This window comes from Psammomys obesus, unplaced genomic scaffold, assembly GCF_907164565.1.
Source record: "Psammomys obesus unplaced genomic scaffold, mPsaObe1.curated_primary_1811, whole genome shotgun sequence".
NCBI classification, from domain to species: Eukaryota; Metazoa; Chordata; class Mammalia; order Rodentia; family Muridae; genus Psammomys; species Psammomys obesus.
Window position 1 is genome coordinate 49659506 of NW_026587216.1, and position 24617 is coordinate 49684122.

A 24617-nucleotide genomic window follows, 5' to 3' on the forward strand; every position below is an offset into this window, starting at 1 on the left:
GGAGAGCCGCCGGGCGCCATCTTGTCTTGCTCCTGAAGAAGTAGAAGCCTCGGAAGGGTTGGGGAGAATTACAGGAACGGTGGCGACAGCGGTATTCCGGAATCGGAGCGGGTAAGCCGTGGGCCGCGGCCCGGGGGGTCCCGCCGGGGTATAGGTCCCCTCGGCGCCTGTGGCGAGGGCGGCGCGGCCGGAGCGGGCTGCGCCGCGCGACCGCCGGAACCTCCTTCCGAGAGGCGCCGGCGTCCGCCACAGCTAGAGCGTGAGAGCGCTGCCTCGCCGAGGAGGAGCCGCTTTTGGCCAGCGAGCGTGTTCACCGCCCGTTCTTCGAACTGAGAGGCCCCTCTGAGAAGGAAGGCTGATGGTTGGGCTGCGGGCCGGCCGTTGGGCCGTGCGCGTGCGCGCTGGGAGCCCCGAGGGGCCGGAGGGCGGAGGAGGCGGGGGCCGGGACCTGAACTTGTGGACCCCGAGCCTCGCGCCGCGCAGGCGCAGCCCAGAGCCGCCGCGGCCCATTGGAAGGGTGCTTTTGGTGGTGGGTTGGTTCTGACGTCTCTACCCAGCGGTGGATAGTCGATGTTAGGCCTCACAAAGGGAGGTATCCTGTATTTCCGTTGTTTCCTTCTTTTGTGGATAGTACTGTCATCCAAAAATCATTGGGCACTGAGCAGATTTTGATTAAACCAGCAGTCTTTAATGCTTCATTCACCGTTTCTCTTCTTGTCCCTAAGTAAAGTGAAATGATCTTGAAATTCCTTGAGTATAGCAAGGCAAAAGCAAACCAAAACACTAAAGATTTTATATGTGCTTTTTTTTTTTTTTTTTTTTTAAAGCACTAAGGGAGATGAAGTAAATGAGTTTTAGGATATTATTATTATTATGGTTTCTTGAAACAGGGTTTCTCTGTGTAGCGTGGCTGTCCTGGACTCTGTTTGTAGACCAGGCTGGACTCACACAGGGACCTCTGCCTCCCTGAGCACTGGGATCAAAGGCGTGCGCCACCATGCCCTGCTGAATTCGAGGATAGCCTTGAGAGGCACTATTTACCTAAACTTTATATTATGGATGAGGGGTTGACACAGAAGAGTCACGTCACGACTGTCTGGCCCTAGCTGGCCAGGAATTCACAGAGCTCTGCCTGCCTTCGCTCTTGAATGCTGGGATTAAAGGTATTTACCATCGCTAAACCTTAGAACTTAATTTAATTGAAGAAAAAAAGAGATAGTAACCCCCCAGGCACCTGTTTTATTTTCCTCAGCAGCATACATTTGTATAACACTTCTGTTACAATTAAGAACAATGTTACTACCTTATTAACTCATGGCTTACTTCTATTACCTTAGTTTTTAAAAAACGTCTTTTATAAACTGGGTCCATCGGCACACTTCTGTAGTCCCAGCACTCAGGAGGCAGAGGCAGGCGGATCGATGTGAGTTTGAGGCCAGCATGGTCTACAAAGCAAGTCCACGACAGCCAAGGCTACACAGAGAAACCCTGTCTTGGAGAAAAAAAAAATCTCTTTTAAAAACATTTTTTAAAAATTCTATTTTTCGGGGCTGGAGAGATGGCTCAGTGGTTAAGAGCTCTTCCAGAGGTCCTGAGTTCAATTCCCAGCAACCACATGGTGGCTCACAACCATCTATAATGAGATCTGCTGTCCTTTTCTGGTGTGCAGACATACACGTAGGCAGAACATTGTATACATAATAAATAAATAAACAAATAATTTAAAAAATTCTATTTTTCTGTATGTGTGTGGAGAGGGGTATCTGTGGAGGCTTGAAAAAACTGTCGGATCCCCTGGGACTAGAATTGTAATGGTTGTGAGCCCCCATGTGGGTGCTAGAAACCAAATCCAGGTCCTCTACAGGAGCAGCAGGTGCTTTGAACTAATGAGCTGGCTCTCTGGCCACTGGATTTTATTTTTTAGGAAGGATTATTGTTATTTTGCATCTGTGTGTCAGTACTATATTTTGTTGCTCAAATTCTTTTATTTTTGACCATTGCTAAATCTTCCAGGTGTGCGCTACCACTGCCCAGCTTCTCTTTTATAGATTTTTAACAGAAATCAACGTTTAGTTTTCGTGACCAGCTAGTTATTTCTGTTGGATTAGATTTTGAAATTTACTCCAAGTCTTGTTAGAAAATGAACAAAGGTTAGGTGGTTTGTTTTTTGTCCAGGTGACTTGTATGATTTTTTTACTTCCTGTACAAGTCCTTATGGATTGTACTTGCCACTTCCCTTGATTTCTTTTATCTTTTAAGGTTTATATATTTCTGAGAGGATACACACTATAAAATAATTCAAAGAACACAAAAGGTATAAAGTGGAAGTTCCCTGATAACATTTTTCTGCTTCCCTAAACTTAAGGAGCTTTGTAATTTAGAAATCTTAGATATATGCTGTACTGTGGGGAAAAAAATCTTCAAGAGATGTTTTTGTGCTGAAATTTTTTTTTACTGAGTTTTTATATGCGTACATGTCAGTGTATAAAGCTGTACTTTACTCATTTTAATTGGTCAGAAAAGATCTATTAATGTACATTTGCCTTTAGATAAATTTCACTAGAAGTGCAAAACTATTAAGAGAATTTGCTAAGATTTTTACATGCACTTCTAGTGAAATTTGTATATACATAAATTTATTAAATTATGTATATAAATATATATACAAATGCTCTTATTTGCATGAACGCCTGTATGCCAGAAGAGGGCATCAGATCATATTATAGTAGTTTGAGCCACCATGTGGTTGCTGGGAGCTGAACTCAGGACCTCTGGAATAACAGACTGGGCTGTTCATCCATGGTTGCAATCTCTGAAAGGGAAGGGATAGGCCAGAGGAGTGTGTGGATAATTTCAGTAGACTGTAATGCTACATGGTCTTTCACAAAGACCCAGGTAGTCATCAGCAGCTAAATCAAAATTCTTCTGCTTTAGGTAAAACATTTTAGAAGCTCCTGGTATCTTGACTTTTATTGTCATCTTTGCTCTCCCATCCCATATCTCATATCTGCTTTTCTCAGTCTAAATGTATCAAACACCATTCCTGAAAAGTAGCTCCTGTGGTAAGGTGGGAGGAAAGGGGTGTGTGTGTGTGTTTGTGTGTGTGTTTGTGTGTGTGTGTTTGCAGAAGTTATTCCTTCCACCATGTGATTACTAACTCAGGTAGTCAGACCTGGCAATAGGTCTCTTTACCCACAGAGCCATCTTCGGGGCATCTGTTACTGGTTCTTTTTCTAAAGTTTTATTTTTACTTATTTTCTTTTAGATTTATTTTATGTGTGTGGGTGTTTTGCCTTACTGTACATATGTGTATCACATGTGCCTCGTGCCCATAGAGGGCTGAAGAGGGCTTCAGATCCTCCGGAACAGGAATTATGGATTGTTATGAGCGACTGTGTGGTGCTGGGAATCAGACCTGAGTCTTCTGCAAGAGCTACAAGTGCCTCTAACTGCTGAGCCATCCAGCTCGTAAAGAGTTTTAAGTTATGTGTTAGGCATGGTGTGTGAGTGTGCGCATTTCTGTGTGTGCGCCTGAGTGCAGCACTGGGGAGGCCAGCAGTGCTAGAGCTTTTGGAGCTGGAATAAAAGGTGATCGGGAGCCCACCTCGTGTAAATGCTGGATCAAACACAGGTCTTCCACAAGATCAGTAAGCACACTTTTTCTCTTGTGTAGCTTTGACTGTTCTGGAACTCATTCTGTAGACCAGCCTAGCCTTGAACTCACCAAAGATCCACCTGCCTGTGGCTCCCAAGTGCTGGGATTTAAATGCCTTTACAACCACCACTTGGCTCAGCATGTACTTTTAACCTCTGAACTATTTCTAGCCCTTGCTAATACTCTTTTTTTTGGGGGGGGGGGTGTTCGTTAGAGTGGGGTGGGTTACAGGGTGTGGTTTGAGATGGGGTCTCATTGTGTGGCTTTGCCTGGCCTGGAGCTCACAAAGATGATACTTCTTTTGCCTCCTTAGTGCTGGGATTACTGGCATACCCCGCCATGCTCGTCTTGTTGCTGGCTCTTGAACAGCCTTGCACAGTGTTGGATAAGGTCTTTTATTAGGTATATATTAGTGTACAGTGTTGGATAAGGTCTTTTATTGGGTATATGTCAGGCCGGCTTTTTCTAAGAGGCTTTGAGACTTGTTTCAAGAAGAGTGAGTGGGGCAAGAGTCCACCATCCCTTTATCCATAACTTAGACTGGACAATTAACAGGCGACCCTGCCTTCTTTTTCCATGTTGTTTAAATCTTAAGAAGCCGGTATTAGAAGCTATCTCGCTTTCCAGCTTTGTCTGCTTCCTATTTCTAATATTGTTTATGTCATTCCTTAACACCCATCGTTTCTTGAATTGGAAGCTCACTTGTTCATTTAAACGTTTGCTGTGAGGAGACATACACAGAGGCCCGCAGCCAAGCGTTGGGTGGAGCACAGGGAGCCTTGTGGAAGAATGGGGAGGGAAGAAGGACCAAGGGGACCCTGTGGAGACTGAAGCACCAACCAAGGACTATGCATGGCCTGGGCTGGGTCTAGGCCCCTACACAGATGCAGTAGATGGGCAGCTCGGCACTCATATGGGTTCCCTAGTAAGGGGGATGGTGGCTGACCCTGACATAGAGTCTGTTGCCTGCTTTTTGATCACTTTCCTCTGTGGGGACTACCTCAGCAGGCCACAGGAGAAGAGGATGTGCTCAGTCCTGATGCGACTTGATACTCTGGGGTGGGTGGGTAAGGGAGTCTTCCCTTCTCTGGAGATTAGGGATGGGGATGGGAGGAAGGGGAAAGAGGGAGGGTGGGAGCTGGAGGAGAAAGGGGGGTGGGACCAGGTTATAAAAATTAAAAAAGTTTGTGGTGAGACTATTCAGTGCTTTAGGGAATATTATATAGTATCTTGTAAATCATATCTATGTGGGTGACATTGGCAGCCTTTGAATTTCTAATTTTACTCAACCTCTAAACTTTTCTTAATAAGGTATTAGGCTTGGAACTATATTACTATTATTGTAAGAACAAGTTTTTCTTATCTGATACTGTTATTTGTAACTCAGTCCTTTTTTGTTTATTTCTGTTTTTGTTTTTAGAGGCAGGGTTTCTCTGTAGCTGTGGTTGACCTGGACCAAGCTGGCCTTGAACTTACAAAGATCCGCCTGCCTCTGCCTCTTCAGTGCTAGGTTAAAAGCGTGTGCCACTACACCTGGCTGATATTTGTTACTCTTAAGTTTGGTTGGGGATTGAATAAATCACTTTTTTTTTTTTTTTTTTAATTTTATGTGCACTAGTGTGAAGGTGTAGATCCCTTGGAATTGGCATTACAGACAGTTGCGAGCTGCCTTCTGGTTGCTGGGAATTGTACTCAGGTCCTTTGGAAGAGCAGGAAGTGCTCTTAACCACTGAGCCATCTCTCCAGCAGAATGAATCGCTTAAAGTCTTTAAAATAATTGGATCTCTGGATATATTGCAAAAATTACGTATACACATTATATAATTATAGGTATGCCTTCTTGAGCTGATTACTATGAACTGTATTTTTCACCAAATCTGACACCAGCATTAACTTCAACCTTTTTAGCTTTGGTTTTCAATTTAAATCTTGTCATCTCCAGCAACATTGAAAAGAATTGTAGAGCTTCATCATGTAAACTGTATCATCATGCAATTTCTGGTGTGTACGTTTTGAAAGTGTAGAAGGTGCTAACATTAACTGTGTGATTTAGAAACTTGGAGGATGTGGGACCAGGGAGGACAGCCTTGGCAGCAGTGGCCCTTGAACCAGCAGCAGTGGATGCAGTCGTTTCAGCACCAGCAGGATCCAAGTAAGGAAAAGGCTGGACTGGGAGGGAGTTGGGGTGGGCACTTGGACATGGGTAGTGTGTAGATGGTAACACTCAGGCTGGCTTACAGCTTCACACCTTCAGGCTGATCCCGTCTTAAGTTTTCTTAAGGAAAAGCATACAGTTTGCTGAAGTGTTCCATATTTCTATTCTAGATGATAGTTATTGCAGTTTGTGCGATGGCCTTTTTGTATTGTATCTGTGTACATGTTCATGTGCAACCTGCGGAGTGGGTGGGTGTGCATGACTGTGTGTAGAGGCAGAGGTCACCATCAGTGTCTCCCCACTCACTCTCCACCTTAGGTTCTAAGGTGCACTCATTAAGACTGGAGCTCACTGTGTGAGAGTGGCTGGCCAGCAGGTTCTGGGAGTCTACTTGTGTCCGAGTTCACAGTGCTGGGTTGTAGATAAACACTCAACCGAGCTTACATGTAGGTTCTCATTCTTACGTACCAAGCGCTTTTTGAGCCATCTCCTCAGGCCCGTTATGCCATGTCATTTTAAGATTTCTTTTGACTAAGGGACTGGCTTCAAGAAGGTTGAGGTAATTGGTTTGGACATGGTGTTACAGGCCTTTAGTTTAGCACTTTGGAGGCAGAGGCAGGTAAATTTCTGAGTTTAAGACCTGCCTGCTCTTCATAGTCCCAGAATAGCCTGAGCTACATAAGGAGTATCCTAACCACCCTGCCCCACAAGTAATATAGAATTAAAAAAAAAAAAAAAAAAAGTATCAGGAGCCTCATTTAGCTCTTAACTTAGTTATGGCCAATATTGTTACCTCCATGTAGGTATTTTCATTGTTGTTCGCTTAGGGTGATTGTTTTTCTTTTATAATGTAGCCCAGACTGCCCTAAAATGTTCTGTATAGCCCAGGGTAGCCTCAAAATCAACAGTGCTCCCACCCCTACCTCCCAGGTTTTGGGTTATGTGTGTGCACTACCACACCCAGCTCGTTTCTTTCCTTTTCTTTTTTTTTAAATAGCATTTTAATATAGGGTTTATTCTAATATAAACCAACTATGATAGCAACAGCAAGACTTAAGGATATTTGATTGTTTATGCTTTTCCAGGCTAAAAACAGCATAGTCTTATGTTCATAAATTGATCACTTGTCCAATTATTTTCTTAGTGAAAGTGCTAGGTTTGTTAGATCATGGTTTTAGAGTTGGGCAGTTTAAAATATATTTGTCCCAGTTGTAATTCCATCCATCTAGGCTACCGTCAGTTTTCTGTTTCGTTAAAATGTATGAGACTATTTATTGAAACCTGACTAACCTGCTTTGCTATTAATAGGAAAAGATCTTAGAATTTTAGTATAAATTTGGAGAGGAAAAACCTAAAACTTAGTAGGAACAATAAATTTTGAAGTTGTTAAAGAGGTATTTTTGTCTACAGCAATGAGCATAAAAAGACAACTGTGAGAAGGAACAGGGATAGAAAGTCACACTAATCTATCATGTGTAGGCTCAGAGTCAGCCTGGAAAGAATAGAACATTCTGAAGGAAGAAGGGATTGTGTTTGATTATTTTTATACTGGCTTTAAAAGGTAGAGGGTCATAAATTCTCTATGAAATAATATTGGAATATGTGAGAGTGGGTAGTTTTGTTTTATTTTGTCTTTTGAGGCATGCTCTTCATGTAGTTTTGGCTGTCCTGAAGTTCCCTGTGTATAGGCCAGGCTAGCCTTGAACTCACAGAGCTCCTCCTGCCTCTGCCTCTGCACCACTATGCTGGGCTAAGAGTTTTTATAGAGTCCTTTTCTGAAAGTCACATGTATTTTAGTTTGCATATGGATTATTTTCTAAGCGTACTTACACACATAACTTTGTATAGTAGTTAAATACCTGTAATAATAGTTGAAAGGGAAATGGGAAAGGACAGAGATAAAGAAAAAGGAAGGGAAAGAGAGAGACAGAAAGAGAAGAAAGGAAGGAACCAGGGAGATGGTTCAGAAGTTAAAACTTACGCAAGCAAGAGAGTTGGAGCCCATGTTAATTGTTAGGTGTGTAGTGGTCCACCTGTAATTCCAGCTTCGGAAGGCAGAGGGATCAGTAAGCAAACTGGCTGTGGCCACTAACCTTATCTGGGTTTGACTGAGAGACCCTTTCTCAAAGAATAGTATGGATGGGATAAAGGAAGAGATGAGCATCAGGCCTCCAAATGCACATATACCTGTAGATATACATGTATACCATACACACGCACACAAGCACACACACAAAGAAGAATCGTGATGGAGTAAGTGAGGTGCTTGTTTTACATAGAGGTGCTATTTCATCTTCTACATTCTGAATGCTAAATTCTGCTAATTTACTTTAGGCCAGATTGACTGGGCTGCTTTGGCGCAAGCATGGATTGCACAAAGAGAAGCTTCGGGACAGCAAAGCATCGTAGAACAACCACCAGGAATGATGCCAAATGGGCAGGACATGTCTACAATGGAGTCTGGTCCAAATAATCATGGGAACTTTCAAGGGGATTCAAATTTTAACAGAATGTGGCAACCAGGTTTGTTAAATCTGTTTCCCCAATTTTAGGATGTCTTCAGGCGAGGGTTGGTAGCACATTGCTTGTTTCCTTTTGACTGCAGTTAAAGCTCCGTGGAAAGTGGGCAGTCTTCAGTGGATCTGGGCGTTTTTGTGGTTACATTATTTTGTGCATAGTCTGCCAGCGCTGTGGCACTCAGTTTGATTTTTTTCTTGGTTCTTCATTCCTAGGCTGACAGGGGCTGGGAACACTCTGGAAACCTCAGTTGGCATCTAGGGAAAAGAGAGCACTCTTTGTCTCTCTGTTGCAACCTCTGGCCTTTTCAGAAGCAGCACTGGAGAGTAAAACATGTCTAGCCTCTAATTAAAGAAAAGTTGTGCCACTGTATGACAAACGAGCCTGTCAGATGTGCTCGGCTCCTATTGTCCATCTACCTTTTCTCCCCTCCCCCCTTTTTCAGATAGTGGGGATTTCCCATAAGTTCTTGGCTGTTATGTTTTATTTATTTTTACTTTTTAAACTTCTCAGAATGGTTTAGCTATTTAGATTCCTTAATGCTTTCAATTTTCCATGATTGTGTTAATATTTTTAATAATCACATCACATTATTTATAGAGATTTCACATTTGGATATGTTGCTGAGGAAGTCATAGCCTCTGTTTGCTATTATTTATTTTATTACTGATGAGAATGGAAAACATAGGATATATATTTTTAATATTACTTTTTAAAAAGTGACAAATATTTTGATCTTTAATACTGTGAGGTGGTTGAGTTTTGTCTTTTAGAAGGCCAAATTTTTCCAATTTTGAAAATGTTTTAGTTTTTAACTTAAAGTTTGCTTACCTTGGGATCGCTGTTCGCCTTTCACTCCTGCTTCCCTTAGTGAATTTCTCCTTTCTACCCTTAGTCTCTCCTTATTGAATTTCCTTGTGACACTAAGGAACTTACTAACCTTTGTGTGTCTCAGTTTCCCCTTCTGAAATTGATAGATAACAATACCAGATTTCTTCCTACCTCACAGGGTTGTTGTGAGGATAAATATGTTCATGGAAAAAGAAATAATAGAAAATTTAAGGTTTCCTTTTTCTGTTGTTACTGTTGAACAGAGCGGTTAATCCAGAGTTACTTTGGAATTTGTTAAAAACACATTTTGGAGCTGAGTGTGGGTTCACATGCCTGTTACCCCAGTGCTGGGGAGGCAGAGGTAGAAGAGGCTCATGTTGGAGGTCAGGCTTGGCTGTATAGAAAATTCTAGCTCAGCGTGGTCTGCATAACAAGATTCTTGGCTGAAAATATAAAAAAATAATAACTTTTGAGTATTTTGTTGAGAGTGTGAGATAGAGTTAACTTATTGGAATTACTTACGGGGTAGCTTTTAATTTGTTACTTATTTTTAAGGAATTTGACCAAAATGTCCTAAGTTGCCTTTTAAAATCTGTCTTTCTCTAGCTTTCTTGAGATCTTAAAAGTTTTGTTTACTGACTTTGTTATAACGCCCTATTGAATGTCTTTATGCCTAAATCCTGACTAGAATGGGGAATGCATCAGCAACCCCCACACCCCCCTCCTGATCAGCCATGGATGCCACCAACACCAGGCCCAATGGACATTGTTCCTCCCTCTGAAGACAGCAACAGTCAGGACAGTGGGGAATTTGCCCCTGACAACAGGCATCTGTTTAACCAGAACAATCACAACTTTGGCGGACCACCCGATAATTTTGCAGTGGGGCCCGTGAACCAGTTTGACTATCAGGTGAAAGATACTTTGTTGCTTTACTATTGTAGATGTGCACGTAACCCAGTCTTTGGAGATGTCTCCTCGAGAACTCTTAAGATGTGTGTCATTTTCAGGGCTGCGTCGATACGCACCTAGTGTCAGGAAATTTACCAACATTTATTTAAAATACTAGATTTTTAGTTGATTGGGCAAACAGAACAAGCAGTAGGAAACATTTGGATAAAATGAAAAATGTGTAAGTGCAAATAGTCATAATGTCTTGTCTTCCAATTTCAACATGATATATTTAAATGTTAAAGTATAGAATATATACAGTAGTTGAATACATTATTTGTCAGTAATAGATTATGAATGAGACACAAATAAAGCACAATGTATGTAGATTATCTTAAGTGCCATACCTTCTATGTAGAATTATTACTGAGGCTTTTTTTTTTTGTGGGTTTTTTTCCTTCCCCATTCTTAGACAACGTATTAATGGAATTGCTTCTGGCTTCCTTTGTGACATTCAACTCACTCCTAGGGATGTAGAACTCTATGGAGAATAGCGTTATTTTATGGGCTTTATTTTCCTAAACAGCTTTGCTGGGCTTTACCCCTAAATTATACTAGATGTCATTGCAGAAAAAAAAAATAGTTACAGTTGCTACTTTATGCAATACACTCAGAATTTAAAATGCTTAGAAACTGCGTATTTAAACACTAATTGTAAGGTGAATTTGATGATGAGTTCACCTTGAGGTGGTGGTCCTCTCATTGGCGCAGGACTAGGTTGTTGCTGGGTACTTGTACTTGGGGTTTACATGTCACGTTTTTGTTCTGTTATGAGCCTGTAGTGACAAGGAGCCCTTTTCACCCTCATTTGGTTTGCTGAAACCTGTGTGAACAAGGCAAAGAGCCTTTCTCTAAAAAGCCCTCTGATAGTTGCAGATCTTCAAAACAAAAATTTACTATGGTAGTATCATTCATTTACTCTAGCTAGCCTGGGCTACATAGTGAGACATTTGCTTAGTGAAAGAAAAGAATTTTTGATGGTTTGGTGGTGTTAGGGTTTATGAGTGAATTTAGGATGAAATGTTTTATATGCATATTTATATGTATATGCCTTCCTATAGTTTTTAAGTAATCTGTCAGCTGGGTTATAGAATATACACACACACACACACACACACACACACATATATATGTATATACGAATATGTATATATGATATGTATTTCGTATAGGCAAAAAAATCTTTATCTTTCCTAAGAAAAGTAAGAAAGTAAGCTTGGGTTCTTGGGGCTACAGAAATAGTGTTGGATGTTAAAACCATGGAATTCTTGGATTTGCTGCACACATGGATTTCTACTGTCCCAGTTCATAACACGTGTGTGTCCCAAAAGGTATATGTACTAAATTGAAGAAAATTAAAATGCAATACTCTTTCAGCATGGGGCTGCTTTTGGTCCACCGCAAGGTGGATTTCATCCTCCTTATTGGCAACCAGGACCTCCAGGACCTCCAGCACCTGCCCAGAATCGAAGAGAGCGGCCACCATCGTTCAGGGACCGGCAGCGCTCACCTATTGCACTTCCTGTGAAGCAGGAGCCTCCGCAAATTGGTAGATTAAATCTATTCCACGAACCGCTTTGGCATGATGACTGTATCAATGTGTAAAACATATTTTGGTTTCCTAACTTGTTGTAGCACCTCTTTGATTTGGTAGAAATAATGGTATTTTAAGACCCTATCATTTTATAGTCATAAGTATTAAAAAAGAGATACCGATCTAAAATGTTAAAAAGCATTGAATATTTTTTCAGATTATTTGCCTTAAATAGTAGTTTGTGATGAAATGTAGATCTTTGCTGGCCATAGCATCTTCAGTGTTTGTTCTCTGCTAATTATTTGCTTTCCACGAGTGCTTTAACAAAACAAAACAAATCTACTTTTAAATAGTGTTAAGGCTGGTAATAAGTTATATATTTACTCCACATTATATCTGGAAAGTTTCAAATCACCTGCCATTTAATGGACCAGGAAATAGACTTTTTTTAAAAAAGATTTATTTATTTATTATGTATACATACAGTGTTCTGCCTTCATGTACCTCTGTATGCCATAAGGGCAACAGATCTCATTACAGATGGTGTGAACCACCATATGGTTGCTGGGAATTGAACTCAGGACCTTTGAAAGAGCACCCAGTGCTCTTAACCTCTAAGCCATCTCTCCAGCCTGGGAATAGACTTTTAACACCTTAGAAAGATTCTGATTTTCTGCTTTTTAAATTTAACTGGATTCTTAGTATGAAAACCACCGATGCCTTTTTTGACTGCTCTTTTTCTTATTTTAGGAAGTAGCTTAATAAGAATGTGGATCTGAATTAGTTCAGACCACGATTTATTGGCTTTTTCACCCTGGGCAAGCACATGGCTTTATCTCATTGAGCTTCACTTTCTTTACCTACAAAAGAGACTGAGTACCAGTAGTGATCTCAGGGCTTTTGCATGCACTAAATGAGGTGACAGTTTAATGCACTGTTACGCTCTTGGCAAATTGTAAGCATTGTGCTCCCTCCTGCTGTTCAAAGGAATGGCTTTTAAAGCACAATAGAATTTTACTTTTACTTATGGCATTTATAGAAACTCAAAAACTATTTGCCTATTAAAATTTTTACTTAATTAACTTGTGATTTTTCCCCCTTCTGTGAAACAGATGCAGTCAAACGCAGGACTCTTCCAGCCTGGATTCGTGAAGGCCTTGAGAAAATGGAGCGGGAAAAACAAAAGAAATTAGAGAAAGAAAGAATGGAACAGCAGCGTTCCCAGTTGTCAAAAAAGGAAAAGAAGGCCACAGAAGACACTGAGGGAGGAGATGGCCCACGCTTACCCCAGAGAAGTAAATTTGTGAGTATAGCCTTACATAAAGCTGACAGCTCTGTTTCTGTGAAGAGTGGCCTGAGCCTACTCATGCTCTTGAAGAGTTCTTGGGGTAAGGATATTGTGGCTTGGAGTTTGTTGTTTTGTGTTTGTTTCACTGAGATAGAATAGAGTTATTTGGCAGGGTGGCCTAAAACACTTCCTCAGGCTAGTCTTGAACCTGTGCCTAGTGGGGTTTCTGTTTTTATGTGTATGTTATTGAGGTAGGTAAAAGAAAAAGGGGGAGGGATGGCAGTAAGTCTAAAAATGCTTATTTTCTAAAGATACTCCATTTAAATCTGGTTAGTGTTTATGTTAATGTACAAATGTGTATATTTCCATTGTGATGCAGCTAACTCCCTAGCAATGGACCATTTAAACAAAACAGTGCTGAACGGCATAGAGAAGTGAGTCTGCCTTTGCGTAGATAGTGAATGTGTTTAACTGAGGCTTTGACAGTTTTCACTCGTGATTACATAAGCATTGAAAATTTTGGCTTTGAATCTTTTCAATATCTATTCCTCAGTTATGTGGCACGTGTGGTTTAGGAATTTTTCTGTTCTTCAGTGTTTTTAGGTGTCAGCTTTTGTTTAGAGATTGTTTTTCCTCTGTCTTCCTAAATATATTGGGCTTGTATTGCATATGTTTGTCCTCTGGGTCTAGCAGTCTATCCGTGGGAGTAGTTAGTTAAAAATCATCTGCTTTTTAACTTGGTACAGTATAGTCGCTAGGAGTGACTATGTGATACTTCTTTGACCAAAAAAAGGGTTTAGGGTTTCTTGGTATTAAAATCATACAGACAGTTTCTCAGTCGGAAGTAGACCTGATTTCTTATCTGTCTGTCCCCCGTGTAGTCACAAAGAAGTAACTTAGGAAGGATGGAGCGATGGCTTAGTGGTTAAGAGCACTGGTTCTCTTCCAAGAAACCTGAGTTGAATCTCCACCACCCACATGGCAGCATATCCAATTCCTTTTACTGGCCTGTGAAGGCACGTGATGCACAAGACAGAACATCCATACATGTAGAATAAAAATGAAAGTTTTTAAACTTAGTTTCAGGTACAGCAAGCTGAAATTTTGAATCTGGCCAGAGATTTTGTTATTATTATTAAATCATGTTAAATGGGTAAATTAGTTAAGTATGATACTGTAAAAATTAAATTCTGGTCTATTTATCCAAAGTTCTATAAGCCATTTGTTTCAGAAAGCTATTCATTGAATCATCTCTGTATATGACGCTTTCCTTGTTATTTACAAAATAGGGCAAAATGTGTAATGGAGAAAAAAATGAATTGAAAAGTAACGTAAACCTTTTTGTAATCTTAATTTTCCTTACACCCAGGTTACATTTTCAATTACTAAGTGAAATAATACAAATTCAGAACTGAGTGTTGTGGGTTATCCTATACTCAGTATTCCTGGGGGATGAGGCTGAGTCCTGAGTCTGAAACTAATACTTCACAGTGCAAAAAAGAAAAAAACACTGAAAAAGATTGTCTGAGATATAAATAACAGCAACAAAAATAATGTAATTTAAAGAGGCAGAAGGTATAGGTGAGCAATAGACTACATACTTAGTATCTTTGAAGCCAACACCAAAAACAAAAAAAAACAAAAAAAAAACCCTCTGATTTAGAAAGTAGTTGCTCTTGCATGTTTGTTTCATCTTTATATTGTAGTTATAAATCTGAGCTCCCATACTGTTTCTATAGGATAGTGATGAAGAAGATGAAGATGCTGAAAACATTGAGGCTGTGAGCAGTGGGAAAGTCACCCGAAGTCCATCTCCAGCTCCCCAAGAAGAGCACAGTGAACCAGAGATGACTGAAGAGGAGAAGGAGTATCAAATGGTAAGGCGTCATGTTTCCCGTCATGCATAGTGGCTCGTTTACAGTTGTTTTGTATTGTTCAGTGGCTGATCAACTGAGAACACTGAAGCAGTTAGGAGTGTTTACTCAGGCAGAGATATGAAGAGTGCAAATGTTATTACACAGTACCTCTCCCATGCTCTGAAAATCTAGGTGATAATATAAGGCACAGATCCCCAGTCTCGAGTTACTAATTCTATCTTCTTCTTCTTTTTGAAAATCACATACGTTCCTCTTCCCCTTCTTCCTGCAGTCTCGCCCATCTATCCTTCCTTTACTCTCAAAATCATGGCCTCGTTTTGTTTTGTTTTTTTGAGTTAGGATTTTTCTTTTTAGCCCTGAATATTGTGGAACTTGCTTTGTAGACCAGATTGGCTTCGAACTCAGATAGATTTGTGTGCCTCTGCTTCTGTAGTGCTGGGATTAAAGGTGTGCACACAGCCACTCCTTTTCTTAATTGTTACACACACAGAGATTCATACTCCTAAGTACATAAATACAACCTTAGCAGAAGTTTTAACAGTGTTACCTGCAATGCCTGTGATCTCAGGGCTCACAGCTTTGCTATAGGGTAACCAACTCAAACACAGCACTCAGGACCTGCACTGGATTTGACCTAAAAGCTGTCTTTCTGAGGACCAGATTTCATGGTACCAAGGGCCGTGCAAACTTGGAAGGGAAGGAAGGGACCAATGGTCCTACTCAGTTATGATACCTGTGCATCATGACAGTAACATGACATAAAAGCCTTATCATAGCAGTAGCATATGCCATGGTGAGAGCCAACTCTCTGATCGGATGTATTGTCCACTCTTAACAAGAGAGACATACCTGGTGCTGGAAGTCTACCCAACTACCTGGCGCTAGTGAGCTCATGATCTTAGAGGAGAACCTACAGCTTTTGCTTTACCAAACCAATGAGCACTAACAGCATTCTAAGTATTTATCCTTAGACCCACAGATAAGTGTACTTCTCACCCCTGATCAAAGAACCCTCTTCTTGCAATAGATGGAAGCCGTCACAGAAAAGTAAAACTTCCAAAATGCAGAGGACAAGAGAGTGTGCAGTGCCTAGCCACACCTGGTAACCTGTGGCTCAGGGATCGGAAGAGAGGCGAGAGTGATTGTAAGAGCCAGAGGAGCAGGAACTCTGCTGGGAGATTGTGTCTCCTAGAAATGTCAGACAGGCTATGCCCAGGAAGCTTCATCAACATGGCTGCCTAAACCAGACCTGAGCAAGGACAGATAGACAGGAAACATGGAACTGGAAAAGCTCAGAGGGCCTCAACCTTAGACAAAGAACTATATGCAACTAAACATGCTAAGAATAGGAGAAATTATCTTCCCCAATTGGTTATCCAATATCAAGTATATTTCTTAGTACCAGTACATAATTAAATAATACTTAAATGGGCCAGCAAGTTTGCTTAAGGATAAAAACACAGTCATGTAAGCCTGCCAACCTGAGTTCAGTCCTTAGAACTCATGGTAGAAGAAGAGAACTGATTCCAGAATTCCTCTAACCTCTGCACATGAGTCTCCACCACGTCCAATAACAAAATAATTTTTAAAATATTTTAGTATATATGAGGCTTGAGAACATTTTATTCAATTTTTTTCTATAGTCTAGGAAGCAATAAGGAATTGTCTTGTTACATTTCTGTTGCTATTATAAGATACCATGACCAAGGTAACTTCAGAAAGAGTTTTTTGGGGCCTTATATTCAGAGGGTTACAGTGTTTTATGGTGGGAAGCATAGTGCCAGGCAAGTATGGTGCTGGAACAGTAGCCGAGCTCTTACACCTCCGTAAGCACAGGGCATTCCTGCCTTAGTTAGCTGGGAATAGCGTGAGGCTTTTGAAGCATCTAAGAAGCACCCTGTCCATGACACACCTCCAGCGAGGTCATGATACCCCCAAACAAGTCCATCTATGGGGACCAGGCACTCAAAGATGAGTCCATGGGAACATTCTCGTCTAAACAGCCACAGGGATTGAGCAGAGTGAAACGTTTTTGTTTTTTGGTTTTGTGTGTGTGTGTGTGTGTGTGTGTGTGTGTGTGTGTGTGTGTGTGTGAGAGAGAGAGAGAGAATTTCTAAAACCTTCCTTGTTGAAGAAGAACATCACCTGGTGAGATTGGGATTTTCCCATAATATTTAGAACATAGTAATTCAGTCTGTTCTCATTTCTATAAATAAGTGATCATGCGCACAGAGTCTGAGGGACTAAGAGTCTCCATTTGAAATAGTTGTTGACAGTCAAGCCACACTGCAATCCGTCTCTTACTCAAATCTCCTGTACTTTCTCTTTTATAATATGTTGGTATATTGTTAAAAGTTATGAGATATTAGTCTAGGATGAAAGGGCTGCATTTGGCCAAATAGAGGACCATTGTTCATTTGTTTTTGTTTTGTTTTTTCTTGTCTTCCTCCCCCCCAATTTTATTTTAACTTTGAAAAGTGATTTAAGAAACTTATATTGTAATGCTTACCAATATTGTTAAGTGAAAGGCTACTCTGTCCAACTTAAAACTCCCACGGACAGTTATGTCTGTGTGTGTGCACAGGTGTGGGAGTGGCGTGCATTTAAGCAGGTGCCCATGCATGCGTGTGTGGAGGCCAGAGGGTGATAGCAGCTATCGCCAATGCTCTCTGTCTCATTATTAAGGTAATTACTTTTGAGACAAGGTTTCTCACTGACCTGGCACCAATTGGTTAGACTCATTGGCCAGTGAGCCCCCAGGACCCTCCCGTCTCTACTTCCTGGAACCCATATTACAGGTGCACACCACCATGCCTGGCTTTTTAAGGGGCATGCTGGGGACCCAGACTCAAGCCCCAGGCTTCCCCAGTGAGTAATCTAGTCGTCTTCCCAGCCATAGAAAGCTCTCCTAATACAAGCTTTTACTTTTTGTCTCTAGCAAAAGAATTCAAGGTCTCTACAGATAAGTTTATAGCTTTTCATTTCGTTTCTTTTCTTTGTTTAGAAACTAGGTCTTGCTGGGTGGCCCGTGATTTATAGCTCACAATCCTTCTGTCTCACTTTTTGTATTGCTATGTGCTCTTCAGTATACCAAGTGCAAGTAGATAGTTATTTTTTGATATCTATGAATTTGAAGGGTTTTTTTCAAGTTTTAATGTTTTTTTGAATATTTTCAACATACCCTGTTCTTAATGGCTGATTTGATCTTAAAATATCATAATTAAAAAGGCTTTAATCTCAAAATAATAATTTAAATTTAATTGGAAACTATAAAATATTCTTCTTTAGATGTTGCTGACAAAAATGCTTCTAACTGAAATTCTTCTGGATGTCACAGACGAAGAAATTTATTACGTAGCCAAAGCTGCACATCGGAAGGCAACGAAAGGTGCATTGTGGGGCTCTGGGCTTTGTTTCTGTGGGATTTTATTTCATTGGCTATTTTGGACTTTTTGTTGGATTTCTGTCAAATACTTAAATATTCTCTCCTTGCATGTCTTAACTCTTGGGAAAGATTGAGTTTGTAGAGATCATATTGGAACCCTAGAAGTACTTTGTTTTATCTGACCTACCCAAGCACAGATAGTATTCATTCTGTACTCCTGTAAAACACAGTGTGGAAACTCCTCACGTTCCATTTATTTCACCTGAGGCTTTGTTTTTTAAAATAGATATCATGGTATTGACATGACTTCTATATAGTTTAAATGACTTTTGAATTACAACAAACCTTTAGAGTGAACAGTTTTGTCAGTTACAATTCTTATGAAACAGTGACAGCCACCTTCCCATAGGCTTTTAGTACCTCTTTAAAAACATACAGAAAATAAAAATTTTATGTGCCATATCTCAAAGAAAAATACAGATATTACTTATCAAGCTTTTTCCTCATCATAAACCAATTTCAGCTCACATCAGAATTGTAATTTCAAAGCCAGACATGCTACTGGTTTTAAAATGAATGTTATGTTTTTAATGTTTCTTCTCTCCCCAAAAAGCAGCAATAGTAGTAGATTTAACAATACCGTAGACTCTCATGACTATGAAATCGTGGCTATTTGTGTTAACATGTTGTTCCTGTTGTTGATGTGATACAAAGCTCCTGCAAAACAGCTGGCACAGTCCAGTGCACTGGCCTCCCTCACCGGCCTCGGTAAGTGCCAGGGTGTGTGTGAGAGGGCTAGCGGGAGGCTCACTGACCTTGTCTTTGTCCTTGTTCTGCTGGGAAATGCGCTGTGCCTGCTAGGACGCTTAGTGTCAGGCTGAAGTCTCTGAAACTGCGTCTAAGTTCCTTGACTACAGTATTCACAGTAGGATATAAATGCGATAGTTAACGTAGTTCATTTGGGTGAGCTGAGTGGAGGATTTCCTCATTAATTGCTCCAGTGTGTATGTAATATATAATGTGTTAGTTATATGTGTTATATATTATATACACATAGTTTGACCCTAATAGATACGGTTTAGCCATGGTAGTTTCTAAACTCCCTTTTAAAATAATGCCATACATACTTAGTTTACCTAGACAGTAATGAATTTACATGGATTGTTTTTGGAGCAAATCAAGTTTGAACTTAGAAGAAATGTGTTTATCTTCCAACAGGACTGTTTTGTTCATAATTTGCTATTTGCATGATATTAAGACTTGAGCTTGACTTTGCCTTTTCCACATCTTCATTTCATGATAATTTATATGAGGAATAAGAGAAATGGGTAGAATGAATGGCCATGTAGTTTTGATATTAGACTTTTGAGATCACTTCTGGGTGGGGAGTTACTCACATTATTTCTACACCAATGAGAATTATATTACTCTAATTTATTAGAGAAAATTTGTGTACATCTTATCTGAACTCAGGAAACTTGAATAATAATTAACTTTAGAAATATTTTCAGAATCCTCAAAATTTTATTACAGTAGTTGTGGATTGGCTTAACATTAGTAAGATACCATGGTGAATACTTTTGTTGGTTAGTGTGGACAACAAAAACCATTATTGATTCCTTGGTGTTGAGAAATATATGAAGTAGCCCAAAGAAAAAGATCCTAATATCACCATTATCTGAGGATTCTGAAAACTTAAAAGTTTGAATTTATGCCTCTCCCCACCCTGAATAAGCATATATTCTTCCAGGAAAAGGCAATGGAAAACAATAAAATTTCTTCTCGGACCTTGAAAAGTTTTTAGTGGCCGTTGTAATGTTTTCCCGTGATGGACTGGGTTTTATGCACACAGGTGGACTGGGTGGCTATGGATCGGGAGACAGTGAAGATGAGAGAAGTGACAGAGGCTCTGAGTCATCCGATACTGACGATGAAGAGTTACGGCACCGAATCCGGCAAAAACAGGAAGCTTTTTGGAGAAAAGAAAAAGAACAGCAACTCCTACAAGATAAACAGATGGAAGGTGATCCTAGATTTATGTAGCTTTTATCTAGTTTGCTATGTGCTTTTGTACGTGGACTATGCACATTAGTTTTTTGTTGTCAGTTACCAATAATGCATGGGTGTTGGATTAAGGAAAGGAATAAAAGCACTTCCTCTTGGGGGTCATTTAACCAAGAATAGGTTCAGATTTGCATTCATGTTTACTGTGCCTTCTTTCTGATGTGTGGTCTGAATCTGTGCCTTCCTCTTACCTGTGTGTCTGATTATCTGTGTCAGTCTGTCCCTAGCAAGGGCTTTGCTCTATATGTGTTGAACAGCACATAAAGGGTCACATGGGAAACATTACAGAAATCTTTAATAGAGTTTTACAAGGGATTAAGTCACTGGTTTCAACTGAACTTAACCCAGAAAACAGATATCATTCTCTATCAACCGGTGTTCATAAATGGTTGCTTCCAGCCTTTATGGTCAATTTTAGGAAGTTGCTTTCAACTTCTATATTTCCTGCTTTCAGCAAATGATACTTGTGCATAGTCTGGGTCAGGGGACTAGAAGAGTGGTAATTAAGATTATTGCTTTCCATTAGCTTGTTGATTACATTGGAAATCCAAGGCAAGAAAAGTCGATTAGCATTTTCTTTTAAAAGCCTGTTAAACAAACAGTCTGAGTACAGAGCAGGGTAGCAGTCTTAAGTGACATGAAGGTATGTTATTAACTTCAGCTGTGAGGTCCAACAAAAGTTGCAGTCTCTTAGAAGATGAGAGATAATTTAGTAATATTGTATCGCTACAGTCTTGGTTTCAAACCACAGTAGAAATGTGGTAGGATAGAACTGGAGGCTTGATTGTAAGTGTGTGGGATAGCTGAGATAAGAGCACATTGTGTGTTTTCTTTTGTTTTTGTCTGTTATGAGAGCTGTTTGTCCCCATGACCGTAAACCACAGGCTATTTAGATCTTTATTTTGTGTTAAAGTTATTGCAATGAAAATAGACTTTTGTAATGGTAAAATTTATTATAACTACTGAGAAAACAGCTACATATTCAGGGAAAATAGAAGATTAGAAACACTGTTAAATTCTTTGTATAAGTGTATGATAATACTAGGAAAAATGAAAGAGTATGAGTATTTAACTTTTGGAGTAAGAATATGTAACTTTTGAAAAACGTTATTTGGACAGCTCTTAGGAAATGAGTAAGCTTTGTTATAAGTTTTCTAAGTGTCGCTGCTCATCTCTTGTTTGAGATCTTTATTTATTTGTTTTGTTTTGTTACGTTGGTCTTTTGAGACAAGGGTCTTTCTATGTAGTCCTTGCTGTCCTGGGGCTCACTGTGTAGACCAGGCTGACCTCTCAGAGATGCTCCTGCCTCTGTTTCCCAAGTACTGTACTGGGATTAAAGGCATATGTACCACCATACCTGGCCACTGCTTATCTTTTAATTACTCGTACTGGACAAAAAGAGAAGACTTTTCTTGTGTCATATGTAACCCTGTATTTTAATAATTTTACTGCACTGTTCAGAGTAGTAGCTGGCTCACTATATGTGGCTGTTGAGTTCTTGAAATGTAGCTAGCCCTCAATTGAAGTGTGAATATAGGTAGTCAGAGCTTGCCTTTAAGATGAAGATTTTCTGTGAAAAAAGTTCCAGTTTCTTTTGATTCGATGTTTGAAATAGTAATACTTTTGATTTTTTAAAAAAAAAGATTTATTATGTATTCAATGTTTTGTCCGCATGTATATCTGCATGCCAGAAGAGGGCACCAGATCTCATTATAGATGGCTCTGAGCCGCCATGTGGTTGCTGGGAATTGAATTCAGGACCTTCAGAAGAACAGCCAGTGCTCTTAACCTCCCATTTATCTCTCCAGCCCACTTTTGATATGTCAGTGAAATGGGGGGATTAACATCTTTATTTTTACCTTTTTAATGTAGCTGTTAGAAAGTTTCTAATTACTTAGGTTTCACCCTAATTCTTCCTGTTAAAGATGAAACTATTGTAATAATTTGATAGTATGGGAGTTTTTCATTTCTTATTTAGCCTTTCTGTATCTTTTTGTCTTTCTCTGTTTCAGAAGAAAAGCAACAAACAGAAAGGGTTACAAAAGAGATGAATGAATTTATTCACAGAGAGCAAAATAGTTTATCACTTCTAGAAGCAAGTGAAGCAGACGGTGATGTGGTTACTGAAAAGAAAAGAACTCCGAATGAAGCTCCATCAGTTTTAGAGCCTAAAAGAGAGCATAAAGGGAAAGAGAAGGAGCGGAGGAGTAGGTCAGGGAGCAGCAGTAGCGGCAGCTCCAGCAGCAACAGCAGGACTAGCAGCAGTAGCAGCTCCGTCTCCAGTTCCTCCTACAGCTCCAGCTCAGGCAGCAGCTGCACGTCCTCTCGCTCCTCTTCTCCTAAAAGGAAAAAGAGACACAGCAGGAGCAGGTCTCCCCCAGTGAAAGTTAGACGGAGCAGGAGCAGGAGCTACTCTCACAGAATTAAAGTAGACAGCAGTAGGACTAGAGTGAAGCTGAGAGATAGGAGGAGATCTAATAGAAGTAGCATTGAAAGAGAAAGACGAAGAAACCGGAGTCCTTCCCGAGACAGACGTAGAAGCAGAAGTCGCTCAAGGGATAGACGAGCCAATCGTTCCAGTCGCAGTAGGAGTCGAGATAGGCGTAAAATTGAGGATCCACGTGGAAATCTTAGTGGGAGCAGTCATAAGCATAAAGGTGAGGCTAAAGAACAAGACAGGAAAAAGGAGAGGAGTCGAAGTGTAGACAAAGACAGGAGAAAGAAAGATAAAGAAAGGGACCGTGAACAGGATAAAAGAAAAGAGAAACAGAAAAGGGAAGAAAAGGATTTTAAATTCAGTAGTCAGGATGACCGGTTAAAAAGGAAGCGAGAGAGTGAGAGAACATTCTGTAGGAGCGGTTCTATCTCTGTTAAAGTCATAAGGCACGACTCTAGACAGGACAGTAAGAAAAACGCCACCAAAGACAGTAAAAAGCATTCAGGTTCTGATTCTAGTGGAAGGAGCAGTTCTGAATCCCCTGGAAGTAGCAAAGAAAAGAAGGCTAAGAAGCCTAAACATAGCCGGTCGCGCTCCATGGAGAGATCTCAAAGGTCTGGTAAGAAGGCAAGCCGCAAACACAAGTCTAAGTCCCGATCAAGGTAGTATACTTTTTAAAGTATTTTGTCTGATTTTTTTTTTAAAGTTTTTGAATTTATTCAAAGTTGAAAGTGTCCTTTCTCTCTCTCTCTTTTATAAACTCAGTTTGGTATTTGTTAAATATTTTTAAATAATGTTAGAAATCCTGTATAAAAGTATTTATTTATATTGCAGATTTTAAGTATAAATACATTTTTATTTTTAAATTTTGTCTTTTCCCTTTTTTTTTTTTTTTTCAGATCAACAACCCCTCCCCGTCGTAAGCGCTGAGGAATGATGTGGCAAGAATGCCATGATGCTGTTTTTAAAAATTCCATGAGTTTTAAGGGCTTGTCTCATTATAGAGGCACATTGTGGCTGTGTAGGTGAAACCAGATATTTTTTTTTTAATTGTGTAAATAGGTGTCTTTTTCCAAATGCTGCTCCAAGTTACTGAATAGGATTTCTTTGTATTACATTTTTTCAAGAAATAGTACTTAATAAGACTCTAAATATGCCATTCTCTTTCAGCTGTAATGTTCTTAAAATTATTCTTGAATGTACTGTGATGTCAATAAAGCTCTTTAGTTCATTTTTGTTAAACTCTTGCACCTTAATTTTATGATTTTAATCTAAGGAACGAACTTTTATAAAAAGGCAGCTGAAATTTTGTCTAACAGGTTTTAAAAATTCCTCCCATCTTCTCCAAAGAAAATGGTTTTAACCTAATGGTTTGTCAAAGTTTGTTAATTGTGCCCATGGACTTTTGTCAAACTCCAGTTCTAAAGGTATGGGAAAGGGCCAGAAAATGACCTTACTTTTCTCTGAAGGCATCTGATCAGCTTTCCAAACATTTTTTTGGGAGGTTGGGGGTTTTCAAGTAATATATTCTTTATGTGTATAAAATGTGATTCACTTCTGTAAAATGAAATTGCTGGAAACAATCAGGCCATTACACCAGTAGAGTTATTTGTAATGACTATTTGACACTAATAGTCTGGAACTATATAGTCACTCCTATTTTACATGCATAACACCTTGGGGTTACCATAGAAATAGGACTTAGGATTCAATATATTTATATTTTTAAAATATAATATGACCTCAGCTTAATGGAGAAATACTGTGTTATGCGGGATTTGGTCAATTACATGACATTAAAATGGTCTGATTTTCTCAGTTCCAAAACCTATGAATAGTAGGCATTTTGACAAGTGTTCAGCTGCTTCGGGGTCGTTTTTGAGATGATACACTTAAGCAGTGATAGATAGTTGAATCTCTGAA

General features: G+C 39.8%; 1 protein-coding gene across 3 annotated transcripts; it reads left to right on the forward strand.

Moving 5' to 3' along the window:
* On the forward strand, positions 1–23936 carry Pnisr (PNN interacting serine and arginine rich protein). 3 transcript variants are annotated; one of them, XM_055603290.1, is made up of 12 exons: positions 13–111; positions 5709–5807; positions 8145–8333; positions 9847–10070; positions 11487–11658; positions 12756–12946; positions 14671–14808; positions 18097–18196; positions 18908–18961; positions 20046–20216; positions 22270–23356; positions 23594–23936. In XM_055603290.1, exons 2-12 carry the CDS (start codon positions 5720–5722, stop codon positions 23622–23624), a joined length of 2445 nt encoding a protein of 814 aa, XP_055459265.1. In that variant the 5' UTR covers positions 13–111; positions 5709–5719; the 3' UTR covers positions 23625–23936. The 3 variants fall into 3 exon arrangements, with proteins under 3 accessions (XP_055459267.1, XP_055459265.1, XP_055459266.1); XM_055603291.1 differs by lacking the exon at positions 9847–10070 and having other exon boundaries at positions 11545–11658; XM_055603292.1 differs by lacking the exons at positions 14671–14808; positions 18097–18196; positions 18908–18961; ... (1 more) ...; positions 22270–23356; positions 23594–23936 and having other exon boundaries at positions 1–111; positions 11545–11658; positions 12756–12836.
* Positions 23937–24617: the final 681 nt, after the last annotated feature.